General features: G+C 41.8%; 2 protein-coding genes across 2 annotated transcripts; both read right to left on the reverse strand.

Annotated features, from left to right (window-relative positions):
• Positions 1–4,293: 4,293 nt before the first annotated feature.
• Positions 4,294–5,481, reverse strand: LOC145734957 (uncharacterized). The gene has a single exon (XM_081988631.1). The coding sequence runs from the start codon at positions 5,479–5,481 to the stop codon at positions 4,294–4,296; it is 1,188 nt and encodes a 395-aa protein (XP_081844757.1).
• Positions 5,482–11,294: 5,813 nt separating this feature from the next.
• On the reverse strand, positions 11,295–12,167 carry LOC145734958 (uncharacterized). Its single transcript, XM_081988632.1, has one exon. The coding sequence runs from the start codon at positions 12,165–12,167 to the stop codon at positions 11,295–11,297; it is 873 nt and encodes a 290-aa protein (XP_081844758.1).
• Positions 12,168–16,409: the final 4,242 nt, after the last annotated feature.

Below are 16,409 nucleotides of genomic sequence, written 5' to 3' on the forward strand. Positions count from 1 at the left end.
CCTTAAAATGTCATCGTAATACGAATTCCAAAGGGTTGGTCCCAATACCGAGCCCTGTGGTACTCCGCAAGTTACTTTGACCAGTCTTCCTGTAGGATCCAAAATTCCTCTGTTCGTAAGGTATGACATGATTATGTTAATCAGGTAGGAGCTGACCTGCTGTCGATTCAGAGCGGCTACTATTCCATTCCACGGTGCTGAATTGAAAGCATTCTCAATGTCAATCAGGATCATAATGCAGTTCTCTCGATTTTTATATGCTTTTGCTCTGATGCTATCAATAATTTCCTTAACTTTTTGGATTGCCTTTATAGTTGACCTGCCGGATCTGAAGCCAAACTGGTTTTCGTGTAATTGTCCACTTTCTTCTAATTCCTTTTGTAACCTGTTTTTAACGAGGCTTTCCAAGAGTTTGCCGCAGCTGTTAATGAGACAAATTGGGCGATATGACACCGTTGCATTTTCCGATTTTTTGGGTTTTTCAATAAGAACCAGTTTGGCAACTTTCCATATGTTGGAAAGCAGCCGCCAACAAGACAGTCGTTCAAGACATGTAGAAATACTTCTTGATTTTCAGCCACCGCAGCTTTCAGGATCTCCACAGTAATACCATCAGGTCCAGGGGCTTTTTTTGGCTTCAGTTGCAGTATTGCTTCGTTCAGCTCTTTGAGATTGAAGGTTGGTATTTGTTGTTTATCCGTTTTCTTTAATTGCCAATTACATATTTTGCCCAGTGGAAACAGTTTTCTGGTTTGTTCGTATACCGTAGCGTCGCTCATTCGTTCTTGTTGAAGCAGGCTTAGTTTTTTAAGGGCAATTTGATAGGCTTTTCCCCAGATGTATTGTTTAAGTCTTGGCATAGTTCTGTCCATTTCTGTCGTTTGCTCATTCTTATTTCTTTTTTCAGGTCGTGTCTGGATTGCTGATATGCTTTTTCGAGGGCTTCGATCTGGTCCACGCTTCCACATCTGCGGTTCCTGGTGAGTACTCGTCGGGCTTCAATGCATTTTTTCCTTTTTTCAGCTATGGACTGGTTCCACCAATATACAGCGGGTTTCGCATGATTATATGTGTGCTTTGTAAGGTAAGTATCGCATTTTTCGCTTAATCTATTCATTAGAGTTTCCGGGTCACGTGATGGCAGTCAGCATACAGCTTCTTCATGGATTCTAAGAATTTTTGCGTGTTTTTATTCGATGGTAAGTATGAGTATCTTATGTTCTGTTTGATTGTAAAATTTGTAGAATTATTGTGGGTTGGTCGGTTATGTTAAAGGTGATAGTTCGATGATCGCTGAGATTTTCTTCGTTTGTGAGAACTTTCCATTCAGTGATTCGTGGATAGAGGCTACTTGAGGCGCAAGTGAAGTCGATTACCGATGAGCGGTTCCCTGTTTGGAAGGTGGGCTATCGCCCCTGTTTACTACCAATAAATTATTTGAGCAGATCCAGTCCTCAAAAAGATTCCTCTTTCATTACTATTTTTTGATCCAATTAAGTGCGTCTTTGCGTTTAGGTCTCCACCGAAAACTGTGGTCTTTGGCGAGTTTTTCACATTTATCTCGATGTTTCTGAGGAGATCTTTGAAATCATCGGTATTACCGTTGGGAGAAAAGTAACAGGAGCATATCCGGAGATTCGGCAGTTCCACCATAACATAACCTTTACCTTTCTGTATATTAAGGATTTTAAGTTTTCTGTCGATTTTTATAAAGCAGTCTTGGTTGTTATCGCTTATACAGGACACAAGGTAATTTTGATTTGGTTCCTGTCCAATCACAATGTCAATTTCTTCTGTTGTAAGTTTGGCTTGTAAAAGATCATGTGCAGCTTTGCAGCGGTTTAGGTTGATTTGGATTATTTTCAGTTCTGATTTTTGGTTGTTGGGGGCCATTTTACAGATATTTTATTACTGTGGGGCGTAGCTGACTGGCTGTGTGACTGACTCTGAGTGACTATAGGGGCCTCTTGAGGTTTGCCGCTCTACTCGTTTGGCTTTGCTCAGTTGATGTCTGAACACACTACATTTACTGGTTCCTGCTATGTGACCGTTGATGCCACATAGAGGGCAGTATTCTTCCTGAGTGCAGTTTATTCGCTCGTGTCCTGTTTTCCCGCATAGCATGCTTTTGTCCTGTCCGTGCCATGGCATGCCTCGACCTAAACCTAACCTAACCTAACCTAACCTAACCTAACCTAACCTAACCTAACCTAACCTAACCTAACCTAACCTAACCTAACCTAACCTAACCTAACCTAACCTAACCTAACCTAACCTAACCTAACCTAACCTAACCTAACCTAACCTAACCTAACCTAACCTAACCTAACCTAACCTAACCTAACCTACTAACCTAACCTAACCTAACCTAACCTAACCTAACCTTTTTTTTTTTTTTTTTTTTTTTTTTTTTATAGCGAAGGAAAACCTGCAACCAGGCACCGGGAGAATCGTTGTTGTGATCCTCATCTACACAGTAGTGTGGGGTGGCGATGTTAGTGCCGTCCCACTAAAAACCTCCGCTGGGGGCGGAGCCCTCTACCACCCTTCCTGGAACCGCCTTTCGGCATTACTTCAGGGCATGGATTGTGTTAAAAATTGTCGTGTTCATATTTGTAGGGTTGTAGTTAGTTTTTGTGTTTATTGTCGTCCTCAAGTTTTTGTTTTAGTATTGATGCTGAGAGCAGTTTGATTTCTGTCCAATGTTTTTTTGATGATAGCAGCAGTTCCGAAAGATTATTCTCGTGGAGATCTTTCCCGATTGTTTTAGAGGCTTGTTGTCTGAAGGTCATCCATCGTGGACACTCAAGAAGGGTGTGAATTGCAGTGTCAATTTTTTTATTTTTGCAGTATCGGCAAAAAGGATTTTCACTTTTGCCTATTCTGTGCAGATATTGTCCAAAGGCACCGTGACCTGTTAGGAATTGGGTGAGGAAGTGATCGGTGTCAGTCCATGGAGTTTGGCACCATTGATCGACGTTTTTAATAAAGATTTTTGCATGTCCCTCATATGTTTCCCATTCCTGTTGCCACTGTAAGTTTCTCCTGGATCTTGCTTCCTTTTGAAGCCACTTCCCTTTTGGTAGACTTCCTTTCTTTCCTTAACGGTTAACTTGATCGGCGCTATTTTAGCTATGACCAAGATCGCTGTTGTAGGCGCTGTGCGGTATGCTGCAGTCACTCTTAGTGCAGCCTGTCTGTTTATGTTGTCAAGTAGGTTTTCGTAGTGTTTGTAGTTCAGTGTGTTTTCCCATATTTGACATCCGTACGTTATGATAGAAGTGGCAGTTGTCATTAGCAATCGCCTGCCTCCAAACTTTGGGCCCCCCACATTTCGGGTTATTCCAGCTAGTTTGTTTAGGATGTTCTTTGCTTTTTCTGTTGTGTTTTTAATGTGAGTTTTAAACAGAAAGTCCTTGTCAATGTGTAGCCCCATATACTTTATGACATTTTTTGATGTTATTGCTGTTCCATCTATCTTTACTTCCAGTTCTTGCAATTTACGCTTTCCGTTTAGTAACAGCAGTTCTGTTTTATGGACTGCCATTTCCAGTCCTAGATTGTTCAGCACACTTGCAGTTTCGGCAACGGCTAGTTCCGTGTATACTTCCAGTTCGGATTTGGTTTTAGCTGTTGTTATTATAGCTAGGTCGTCTGCGTATGCTATGAGCTGTACATTTTTTTGTCGGTTTTCTTTCAGAACCTTGTTGTAGAACAGGTTCCAAAGTATTGGCCCCAGAACCGAGCCCTGTGGGACGCCGCAACTCATTTTTTGTACAACTCCGCATGGAAGAATCACAGTGCGGTTGTCCAGGTAATTTTGTACTGCTTTTTGAAGGTAGTCACTGAGGTTGGCCTCTTTTACTGCTTCAATGATTTTTTGCCAGGGAGCACTGTTAAACGCATTTTTAATGTCTATCGTCACCATAGCCACGAAATTTCTGTGTTTGTAGGATTTTTCTTTGACTTTTTCCACTATCTCTTTTATTGATGTTAGGGCTGAGAGTGTACTTTTTCCTTTTCGAAACCCATTTTGGTTCTCGTCTAGTATGTTGTTGGTCTCGATCTCCGTTTCCAGTCTGTTTTTAAAAAGTTTTTCCAGGATTTTTCCCAGTAAGTTTAGCAGGCATATCGGTCTGTATGATGGTGGGTCATTTGGTGATTTTTGCGGCTTTTCGAGAAATATGAGGTTTGCGGTTTTCCATATGTGTGGGAATGTTCCGCTTGTCACGTAGTGGTTCATTACGTTCACCATCTGGTCTAGAAACGACGTGTTCGATGCTAATTTTTTTACTATTTCTGCGGTGATGTTGTCTGGGCCGGGAGCTTTTTTTTTTTTAGGTTCTTTATAACTTCTTTTATTTCGTCTGTAGTCACTTTTGCTATAGAGTCCGGATCCACTCTGATCTCGTTCCATTTGCTAATAGGGTAGACTGGAAAGAGCTTTTTATATTCTAGTATTTGCGTGTGTTCGTCTAGGTGAGGTCTTGGTTTCGTGGCAAGTTTTGCACATGCGATTTTATACGCTTTACCCCATATGTCATTTTCGAGGTTGTCGCAAAGTTTTTTCCAGCTGTTTTCTTTTTCTCTAGTGATAAGTTTTTTGAGTGCTAACTTATTTTCTTTATATTTTGTTTTTATGTCCACTTTAAGATGTTCTTGTGCATTGGTGCCATTGATTCTCACTAGTTGTCTTCTCCATGCGTTGCACGCTCTTCTTGCATCGTTGATTTCCGTAGTCCACCAGAATGCTGGTTTATGCTTGTAGCTGTATGTGGGTCTCTGTTTTAGGTTGGAATCGCATAAGTTTTTTATGAAGTCGTGTAGGTTTTCTGCTGTATGTAAAGGTGGTGCATCTGTTGAGTTGATGCAACTTTCCAGTCGCTCGAGTCCTTCTGCGTCTACTTTCCAGCCTGTTAGGGAAGGATTTCTGTCTTTGCAGTTTTTTATTGGTGTTTGTTGTTCGTTTATATTGTACGTTATGTAGCGGTGACCACTGAGGCTATCTGTGTCTTCTATAACTCTCCATTCTGTTATGCGACTGTTCAGCTTCGATGTTGCGGCTGTGATGTCAATTATGGAGTTTCCGTTGGCGTTTGAGAAGGTGTAAGCGCTGCCTGTGTTAACTGGTGTTAGGTTTTGGGTGATGAGGTATTCTTCAAGGATTGTGCCTTTCCGGTTCTGGGTTTGTGATCCAAAAACGGACGATTTTGCGTTTAGATCCCCAGCTAGTACAAATTCTTTTTTGGAATCGCTTACGTAGGCCTGCAGGTTATTCAAGTAGTCCTCGAAGTCTTCAGTGAGTTTGTTTGGGGAGAAGTAGCACGAGATGGCAATGAAACTGGTGAATTCTACGGCAATGAACCCGTGGCCTTTATATATCTTCTCGAACTTTAATGTTGGTGCTGTCCAAATAAAACAGTCGCTGTCCAGATCGCATGTCAATTTTCCGTTTCTTGTGTGTGTCGGTTCCTGTCCCATGATTAGGTCTATGTTATTTTCGAATGTAAATTGAGTTAGAAGGTCTCGTGCACAGTGTTTTCTGTCTATGTTAATTTGCAGTATACGTATTGGTAGTCTTCCGGTTGTCGCTTTCTTTTGTTCGTGCGCGGGCTTCATTTTGCGTTTATATCATCGTCCGTTTTTGCCTCTGCGTTAAAATCGCTTTCCTGTAGTGGGGCAGGAAAAACTGAACGTTTTATGATTTCCGTTTTCGCAATTTAAGCATTTCGAGCTTGCCTTGCAGTCCTTTGCCTCATGGCTTCTGGAAGTGCAGTTCAAACACAAGCGTTCCTTTCTTTCGTTGGTGCAGTTTTTCGTTATGTGACCGTATTTGTAGCAGTTGTAGCATACAATAGGGTTGTAGGTTTCCTCTACTCTGCAGTTGTTCCATCCTACTCTTAATCTTTTTTGTCCAATTAGGGCGTTGGCTTGGTCTATCGGCAGTCTGGCGAAGGCATATAGCAAGTTTTCTCTATTCGGTTTTTCGGCCATTTTTATTTCAATCTCCGACTCCGAGACGTTGAGGGTTGTTTTTAGTGCTTCAAGTATTTCGTCTTTTTCTGTCATGTAGTTTATGTCCTTTATAAAGACCGATTTAACGTGTTTCTCTACTCGGACCTCCATGTTTGGGTCTGTATGTTTTTTGACTGCCTCTAAAAATTTCTCTTCTTCTTGCGCGTCTGCAAGAAACTTTATTTTTACTTCATTTTTTTTGTTGTGGCTGATGTTATTCACTTTTATGTTCATGTCACTAATGTTAATGTTTTTTTTAGGTTGCGCAGCACTTCTGAGTATCTCTGTGTTTCTACTCCTTTTATAGTTATAGTTTCCGTTTTATTTTTTCCTTTGGGTTTAGTCCACGTTGGTGTTTCTTCCGTCGCTAGGTTTGTTGTTGACGTTCCGGGTTCGGCTAAATTTTTGGGAGCGTCTCCGGTTTGCTGCGTCTTGTATCGCTGGAAAATATTGTGACCGTCATGTCCAGGTGTTGTAGGATTTTTTCCGTTAATCTTCTGACCTTCACAATGTCCGTATCAGTTGTGTGGTATATTGTCATTTGTTTTACATTTCCCCCGATTCCTTTTCCATTATTTTTTTAAGTCCTTCGTAAAGCTTTGCCCATTTATCAATATCTTCCGGTTGTTGGTCGTCTGTGATTGAACCGTCACCTAGCAGATAGACTGTTTTTCCTTGTTCCGCGTTTTCCGTTTCCTCAGAGCTTATGACTGTGCTGATTCGAATTGATTTTCCGTCTTTTGGCATTCCTGCGTTTATAAACGTGTCCGTGTGGGGGTATAGTTCCATGACTGTTTTTGTTGTTTTTCTTTTGGCTTCAGCTTTTGGGTCAAGTATTATTACTGTGTTATTTTTGGACGACAGTGGATTTCCAATTCCCGGTCGGGTTTTGGGATACCCTTTCTCGTTCCATTTAACGCTTATGGCCTTTAGGATACTGGTCATGTTTTCTGCTCGGTAGAGTTGAGATAGTCCATTTTTGGTTGTAAGAATGTGCTGACTTCTTCGTCCGTCTGTGTAGTCTGCGTGCTTGTCGAGTTTTCCGTCTGCGTCGAAGTTTCTGCAGTTTCCGTCATCTGTGATGTTTTTTCTTCCTGTATATGGCCCTGATTAAACGTTAAGGAATTAACCAGCGCCCACATATCAGCCGTGTTCAGCTGGCTTGATCTGGTTCTTAGACTCGAAATTGTTTCCTTAATCTCCTTTTTAGTGTTACTGTTGTTTGCTACGTGTTTTACCAGGGTTCTTGATAGTTCATCAATGTTTCTAATTAGTTCTTTCATTTTTTTCAATTTTTTGTGGTCTGCCTCTTTTTGACCGACATATGTATTTTCGGGATTGTCTGATGGGATTCTTTTCCGTTTTTTTATCGATCTAGCCTCATCCTCATCCCAGCACAGATCTATACAGACACTTTTGTTGAGGGCGTTCTACTCACCTCTGTCGTTTCCGCCTGCTTGTTTGACCACGGTGGAGATGTTGTGGCACTTAATTTTTTTGACATGGGTCTCCACGGAGCCGGCTCCTCTTCGTCGCCACTACTTAATGGGGTTGATGGTTGTTTGCCTCCCCCAGAATCCATGGGGCGGCCGTGTAGATTGTCGCCGCCCGGATAGGTTCGTAGTTTTTTTTCCGTGCGGTTTGACCCTGCCCGGATTATAATTTATTCACAATATTTACACTATGCACTTCTTATCAATAATAATCGCAAAGTTTAAACGGCTTTTATATACAGTATATACAGATTTTTGGCCTGCAGCCTGCCTACATGAATCAGCAAATTGCTTGCCAAAAATATTTCGCCCTAGAGTTAAAAAAAGGGCAGCTTGCCCAGTTTCCCGGTTCTATGGCTTCACAATTTCCTCACTGACACTTATTGTTTAAACTTGATTTCCCACTTATACAACGTGATCTCGCGGAGCGACATAAAACGCGTCCGTTCCGCACGCCGTACCGGTCGGAACCCAACCTAACCTAACCTAACCTAACCTAACCTAACCTAACCACCTAACCTAACCACCTAACCTAACCTAACCTAACCTAACCTAACCTAACCTAACCTAACCTAACCTAACCTAACCTAACCTAACCTAACCTAACCTAACCTAACCTAACCTAACCTAACCTAACCTAACCTAACCTAACCTAACCTAACCTAACCTACCTAACCTAACCTAACCTAACCTAACCTAACCTAACCTAACCTAACCTAACCTAACCTAACCTAACCTAACCTAACCTAACCTAACCTAACCTAACCTAACCTAACCTAACCTAACTACCTAACCTAACCTAACCTAACCTAACCTAACCTAACCTAACCTAACCTACCTAACCTAACCTAACCTAACCTAACCTAACCTAACCTAACCTAACCTAACCTAACCTAACCTAACCCTAACCTAACCTAACCTAACCTAACCTAACCTAACCTAACCTAACCTAACCTAACCTAACCTAACCTAACCTAACCTACCTAACCTAACCTAACCTAACCTAACCTAACCTAACCTAACCTAACCTAACCTAACCTAACCTACCTAACCTAACCTAACCTAACCTAACCTAACCTAACCTAACCTAACCTAACCTAACCTAACCTAACCTAACCTAACCTAACCTAACCTAACCTAACCTAACCTAACCTAACCTAACCTACCTAACCTAACCTAACCTAACCTAACCTAACCTAACCTAACCTAACCTAACCTAACCTAACCTAACCTAACCTAACCTAACCTAACCTAACCTAACCTAACCTAACCTAACCTAACCTAACCTAACCTAACCTAACCTAACCTAACCTAACCTAACCTAACCTAACCTAACCTAACCTAACCTAACCTAACCTAACCTAACCTAACCTAACCTAACCTAACCTACCTAACCTAACCTAACCTAACCTAACCTAACCTAACCTAACCTAACCTAACCTAACCTAACCTAACCTAACCTAACCTAACCTAACCTAACCTAACCTAACCTAAACCTTTTTTTTTTTTTTTTTTTTTTTTTTTTTTTTTTTTTTTTATAGCGAAGGAAAACCTGCAACCAGGCACCGGAGGATCGCTGTTTGGGATCCTCATCTACACAGTAGTGTGGGGTGGCGATGGAAGTGCCGACCCACTAAAAACCTTCGCTGGTGGGGGCGGAGCCCTCTACCACCCTTCACTCTTATTATAGCGGAACTGCTTGCGCATTACTTCACTATAGAGAGGAACACTTATTTTATTGCATTGGCATGTCTCCTTTTTATTTATAGTTGGTTTTTTTTCGACTCTCGGATTCTTTTCTTCTGATTATTGTTTTAATATACCCAGATATTTGTCCCATTTTTCTAAATTGTCGCACATGGTCTTTATTACGTTGTCTACAGTTAGGTTCACTTTTACAGAACATAAAAGAGTATTTCTTTCCTGTGTCCATCGAGAACATTCAAAAACATATGTCGAGCTGAGTCTGTTTGATTACAGTTCAAGCACAATTTATTGTCTTTAAGTTTGAATCTTTCGAGGTATTCATTAAACCCGTGACCCGTCAAGAATTGCGATAAGTAGTAGTCTACTTCCCCATGCCTTCGGTGTAGCCAGATTTCAATATCTTTGATTAGTTGTTTTGTCCATTCTGCCTTTCCTGTTTTTTTAGACCATTTTTCCTGCCATTTTTTTATTGTCTGAATTTTTATTTCTGTTCGTTCTCCAGGATTTTCATAAATTTCTTTTCGTTCTTGAATAGTTAGTTCTATAGGTGCAACCCCGGAAATCACTTGTATGGCTTCAGTTGATGCAGTACGGTATGCACAGCTTATTCTCAGAAGCATCTGCCGCTGAACCCTTTCTAACTTTTTGCAGTAAACTGCATACTTTACGAAATGCCCCCACACTGGTGCTCCGTAAAGCATGACTGACATTGCCGCAGTACAGATCAACCGACGAACACTGGTTTTTGGACCATTTGTTGCAGGCATAAGTCTTGTAAGTGACCAGACAATTTTTTCCGCCTTATTTATAGCCGTCGTTATTTGATCCTTCCAATTTAGATTTCGTGACATGATTAGTCCCAGATATCTGATGCTGTTTTTAGAAGCAACCATAACATCATTAAATTTTATTTTAATTTCCTTGTGTTTATTACCACCATATAGAATTACCATTTCAGTTTTATGAGTTGCGAGCGTGAGGTGTGTGTCTTTTATTTTTTCACTTAGAATTTCCAGAGCGTATCCAGAGTACTCTATAGCATTTTCAATCGATTTGTCAGCTATTAGTATTGCTGTGTCGTCCGCATAGCCAACGATTTTTGCCTGGCCGGGAAGTTGCGTGGTTAGCACCCCATTGTAGGCTACGTTCCAAAGAATTGGTCCCAGTACAGAGCCCTGGGGCACACCGCAAGTCACCCGATACTTTAATCCATTATCCGCAATTATCCATCTGTTGTTTAAGTAGCTGGCAATAATGTTCTGAACGTACTCATCCACTCCAGTGTCCTCTACAGCCCTCCGTATAACTCCCCATCTTAAGCTGTTAAAGGCGTTCTTAATATCTACTGTAACCAGCACGTAGTATTTTCGATTCTTACTTGCCAGCTTTCGATTTTCCTTAATTTCATTTGTGATTGCAGTAACAGCATTTATTGTAGACCTTTTCTTTCGAAATCCGTACTGGTGTTGCCAAAGGCATTGCATCGATTCCAGATGTTCATTCAGTCTGCCAGCAATCAGTTGCTCCAAGACCTTACCGAAACAGTCCAGAAGACACAGCGGTCTAAACTTTTTGTTTGTATCATCATCGCCCGGCTTTTCTAAGAGTACCATCCTAGCGACCTTCCACTCACTAGGAAACATCCCCCGTTCAAAAAGTCTGTTGTACATTCTAAGGAAATACTCAGGATTGCATAAGACTGCTTTTTTGGCAATTTCCGGGGCAAGGCCGTCTGGACCTGCTGCTTTTCCATTCTTTATCTTATTTGTGGCGTTTTTGAGCTCATCTATTGTGAACATCTGGAAGTTGACTGTCGGTGTCACCCTGGTTGGTGTTTCCGATACGTCGTCACTGGGAAAGAGTTCCGTGATTGTTTGTTCCAGCGTTGGGTCATCTAGGTGTACGCTATTCTGAATTTTAAATTTTTTCTGGACCAGCTTATACCCATCTCCCCATGGATTATTATTTAATTCATCGCATACAGTCTTCCAAGACTGCTGTTTGGCATGTATTATAGCGTTCGATAGTTTTTGTCTTTTTCTCGATACTCTTGCATTAGTTGTTCTTTATCCGTGCTTGTCAAATTTTTTTCTTATTGCCTCTAGTGACTTTCCGCTTAGCATTCAATGCTTCTCTTCGTATTTCTGCTACTTCAGGGTTCCACCAGTACACCGGCCTACGCGTGGAGTTTTGCTTTTTCTTTCTAAGGGTTTTATTGCAGATTTGGAACACTTTTTCCAGCATTTTGGTCGGGTCGTAATTTTGTTCTGCCTGGAGTTTTGCTAACTTTGGTTTGAGATTATTAGCAAATTGCTCTAAAGATTTCTCATCAATTTTCCATCCTTGCCGTAAATGATTGAGGTCAGTGCCAGGGTTGGTAGTTATTTCATACAAAATATTTCTATGACATGAAAGGTTTTCGTCTTCACTGACGTGCCATCCCTTCGTTATGTTTGCGATACGATTTGATGTCATGGTTAGATCAATAAATGATTCTCCTTGGGTTCCTACAAAAGTCGGTTTTAAGTCATTGTTATGCAACACAAGGTCATTCGCCGCCATCCACTCTTTTAGGTCGTCTCCACGTTTGTCCGTGTATTGATTTCCCCATGAGATACTTTTGGCATTGAAGTCGCCACCTATTAGTAGCGGTTTGCTGTGTAGTTTGAAGTCCTGTTCCAATTTGCATAGGAATGCATTAAAGTCCGTTAAGTCAATGTTTGGAGAAATGTAGCAGGAATAGACAACCATAGAGTCCAGTTCAACCCACGCAAATCCGTCCTGGCTAGGACTGCTTTTATAGCATTTGATATTTCGGTTGAATATCCTGATAGCTGCATCAGACCTTCTGTCAACATACCAGGGACCTTTGTTTACAAAATTTTTATTTGGTTCTGCTATGATAGCTAAATCAATATTGTGCTCTAAGCTTACAGCGTTTAGGAGGTCCATAGCAGTGCGCTTTCGGCCCAGATTACTTTGGAGTATCTTATTTTTGTTGTTGTTTTAACTTTGGTTGTAATTTTGGTTCTTAAATATTGCTCTTACATTTTATTGTCACTCTCGGCTTTCCGGTATTCCGGACAGAGCCTGCTCCCCGCTTTGTGGTTGTTGTTTTCTGTGCACACGTAGCACAACGAGTCATTTTTACACCGGCGCAGTGTGTCCTTCCTGGCAACAATTTAGACATTTGCCTTTCATCTTGTCTTCATTCTTACAAGTAGATGCAAGATGTCCAAAAGATTACAATTATAACATTTAATTGGAGACTTGTTCTCTTCCATCCGGCATCGTAGCCAACCCACCGTAATTTTTTTCAGTTGCAATAGCTTATTCGCTGCATCAATTGGTAGTTTTACGAAAGCGTATTTTAAACCATTTTTGTTTGGTCTACTTGCTAGTTTCACGTTTGTTTCCTGTGGTGTTATATTTACTTTTTTGCAGATGGCTGTTATTAGTTCTTCTTCTAGCACACTTTCTTCCAAATCTTTGATAAATATAGTCTTTTGTGGTTTGGTCACCTTACTCTCAGTACTGTTATTAGTGACATTTTTAATAGCTTCTACTAATTTTTTCTGTTTGTCTTCATCCCCTTATCTTTAGTTCAATATGTCCCTCTTTTGTTTTCTTATTCTGTCAACTTTGATGCCTATGTCGTCTATATCAATACCAGTTTTAATTTTGGCTATAATTTCTGCATAGGAGGTTCCTTCATTTATTGGTTTTATTAAGACCGTATCAGTACGTCGCTTATTTTGGGCGTTATCCATTCTTCCTCATCATTGGCGTGGGTGCTTGCACCACTTTTAGCGCTTATAGTGCTTATTCTTCTGTTAGTATTTAGAGAGAATTTTGTTATGCCTGTCTCTTTCGTATACTTGACAGGTCTCTCGTCAGGGATTCCGTAAAATGCCAATTCTACATTATCTGATTTGAAAAGGTATTCGCACAGTTTTCTGACTTGTGTAGTTAACGTTGCATTATTAGTTGCCCACGCAAGTTTTCCACATTTTTTCTCTTTTGTAAACCTGCGGATTTGTAGTACTTTTTCTATTGTATTAGGGCTTAATTTATTATCGTTTTCTGACATATTGGTGACGGCTACAAACGCACGGTTAATTTTGAATTCTGAGGGTTCCGTATCTATGTGGTTTAAGATGGTTTCTTCTTGAGATAGGAGTAGTACGTCGTCCGTATTTAATTGTCTTTGTCTTTCAACGTTTTGTAGTTGCGGATATACTTTGGCGGCTTCGTCAATAAGTTTGCAGTTGTCTGCTTTACTGGAGTCGATAATCAAAACAAGATCGCACTGCCCATATCTTGACATAACACTACCTTTGGCTTTCTGGCACTTCCTATAACAGCTCTCAGGCCACGATTTCGCCGTAAATTCAATTATTTCTTCATTTGTCAAAGTATTTTCCATCATTTGGTAATGGCTTCAAGTTGGCTACTGTCTGGCGAATCGGAAAGCACATCTGTGGTTTGGGTCCAGGCGTCCACGCTTTTAGGTTTAATAGTAGGTAATTCATTTGTTGTAGTTGCAACCGTTTTGGAAGTTATAGTTTCTGTTTTCTTGTCACCTTCCGTCCAGTCAGGATCAATAAATTTGTGTTTTCCAAAAAGGAAGCAATATTGGTGCCATTGACAGTATCTAGTTGTTTTTGAGTCGCTGTATAAGGTCCTTGATTTCTCGTTTTGTGTTTTGTTCAACAAACTTTTCCATTTCTTTGCCAATTTTAGAGATCGACCTTAATGTATCACTGAGTTTACGAACATCTGGATCTTCTTTTCGCTTGGCTGGTTGACCAGGTTCCTTCTCCAGGGTATCTTCTTCTACCCTTTTCCTTTTTGTCTCCTTTTCAATAAACTTCTGAAGCCTCAGAAGTGAGAGCGACGAATCATTGCTGACTGAATTGCTGCGAGTATTTTTTCTAGTCATAGAATGCTGCGCCGCTTCATTGTGATCCACTCCAGGTTTACAGGGTGGTGATCTCAGAATAACGGATTTTGGCTGAAAACGTTTTCAGTTTCCATGTCTTCCTGTTTGTCATTTTTGGTTCCAGGGATATCCACCTGACACCCAGCCTGGTTCCCTACTGGGGTCGTACAGTCACTTGCTGACGGTCGGGTGCGGCCTGCACTTCCACCATCAATCCCGACCGGTACTGGGGTATCCCTCCCCTGCACCGTAAAGTTTTTCCTTCTTCCTGCTCCATTATGAGTTTCATGTGTGCGTTTTTCAGCTACCGCCAGCTTTACGAGGATTACAAATGGATACTTCGCGGACCTCGGAATTCCTAATACCCGCAAAGTGGGACTGGAACCTAGGATTGCCTCGCGGCTTGAGGATGGGAAAAGGTAAGTAGGGGAAATCATACTTTTGGAGGTAAGTATAATTTCAGCTTAGGTACCTCGGGCTTGCCAGGCCCGTACCGACAGTGTCGGCCCTGCGAGTCCGCTAATGGATGGGCTTCCCCCCATCCTTGCATCCCTTCAGCGCGCAACACACCTTGAGAGTTGGGAGGCGTTATAGTGGCCTCAACACGCGATCCTGGGAGCCAAGATCCCCGTTCATCCGGTGGCCCCCGACGGGACGGCGTGTATTTCAACAGTCGCCGGCGGAGGACCACCGGGTGTTTACGGTGTGATGACCACCTGGGGCCGAGTCTTCTGCTCCGAACGCGCGGGTTTACGCCGCGGTCTTCATATCCCTCAGCAGGCCGGTTTCCGAAGAAATTCCGACCATTTCCCAGGTGTATGAGCTGTCTTTGGCTTCGGTCCCCATCCCCGTCCCGTCGGGCCCGAGGAAAGAGACCTACTATGCCTCCCCACCAACGTCAAGGTCACACAGCTCCTTGGGGAGGAACCTAACCTAACCTAACCTAACCTAACCTAACCTAACCTAACCTAACCTAACCTAACCTAACCTAACCTAACCTAACCTAACTAACCTAACCTAACCTAACCTAACCTAACCTAACCTAACCTAACCTAACCTAACCTAACCTAACCTAACCTAACCTAACCTAACCTAACCTAACCTAACCTAACCTAACCTAACCTAACCTAACCAACCTTTTTTTTTTTTTTTTTTTTTTTTTATAGAGGTTGACAGAATCTGCCTTCCAGACATGTGAGCTTGGCGTAATGCGATCTTGGTTGCTCACATAGTGTCGGGTTGGCGTCCCAATCCAGAGATCACCGACCGACTAAACTGCTTTCCTCTTTCTGCGTCTTCGAAAATAACTTCTTACTCGGAACTATCTGAATAGATTTCCGTCGAGTAAGTTTTATTAGGCCATGCGGTTTATAACGACTCCCATTGTCTTTCTTCTTTTTCTTTAATTGACATGATGCTTTTTATCATGTTATGTATGTCGTTCCATTTTTCATTAGAGCTGACCATCGTGTCTATAATGTTGTTACATGTAAGTTTCAGTCCACAGTTTTCGTTTGTATCAGTCCGTATTGTGTCCCATCGTGGGCAGTAAAAGATCGTGTGTTCCGCGTCGTCCTTTGCGTTACAGTAAATACACACATCATCAGTTTTTCCTAGTCTTTTGGTGTAAGTCCTAAATGCTCCATGTCCGCTTAAAAACTGAGTCATGTAAAAGTCCGTTCGTCTGTGTTCACAGTGCTTCCAATCTGAGATATTTTTGATTATTTTCTTTGTCCATGCCGCCTTTGTAGTTGTTCATTCCATCTTGCGGACCATTTTGCTACAAGTGTGTTCTCTTGATCACTCCTAGATATTCTGCGTCCTTCTTTCCTCTCCAGGTGACACTCCCTGCGTAGCTGCAGGATTAGGTCGATGGGTGGTGTCCCCGTTATCACCTGCAATGCCTCGGACGAGACAGTGCGATATGCCGATGAAACTCTGAGTAGCGCCTTTCTTTGCGCTCCTTCCAGGATTATCCTGTACTTGGCAATGGAAACTATGTCGGCCCATATTTCTGCAGCGTATGTTATTGTGGATTGCGCCACGCCATACAGCAACAGCCTTTTCTGGCTGCTGGGTCCGCCAATGTTTGGCATAAGTCTCGCCACTGCGTTGACCTTTTCCAGTGCCTTCGACGCCGTGACGCTTACGTGATGTCCGAACTTCATATTCTCACCTATGTGGCAACCAAGGTATTTCACGTGCTTCTTTGGTGTAATTGTGTGGTTACCAATGTTAAAAGAGAGATTAGA

The sequence above is a fragment of the Ips typographus genome, linkage group LG10, assembly GCF_016097725.1.
Source record: "Ips typographus isolate SLU linkage group LG10, UJ_Ityp_2.0, whole genome shotgun sequence".
NCBI classification, from domain to species: domain Eukaryota; kingdom Metazoa; phylum Arthropoda; class Insecta; order Coleoptera; family Curculionidae; genus Ips; species Ips typographus.

Coding starts and splice junctions, on each gene's coding strand:
- LOC145734957 (XM_081988631.1), bottom strand. CDS start 5,481: ATGGGACAGGAACCGACACACACAAGAAACGGAAAATTGACATGCGAT.
- LOC145734958 (XM_081988632.1), bottom strand. CDS start 12,167: ATGGACCTCCTAAACGCTGTAAGCTTAGAGCACAATATTGATTTAGCT.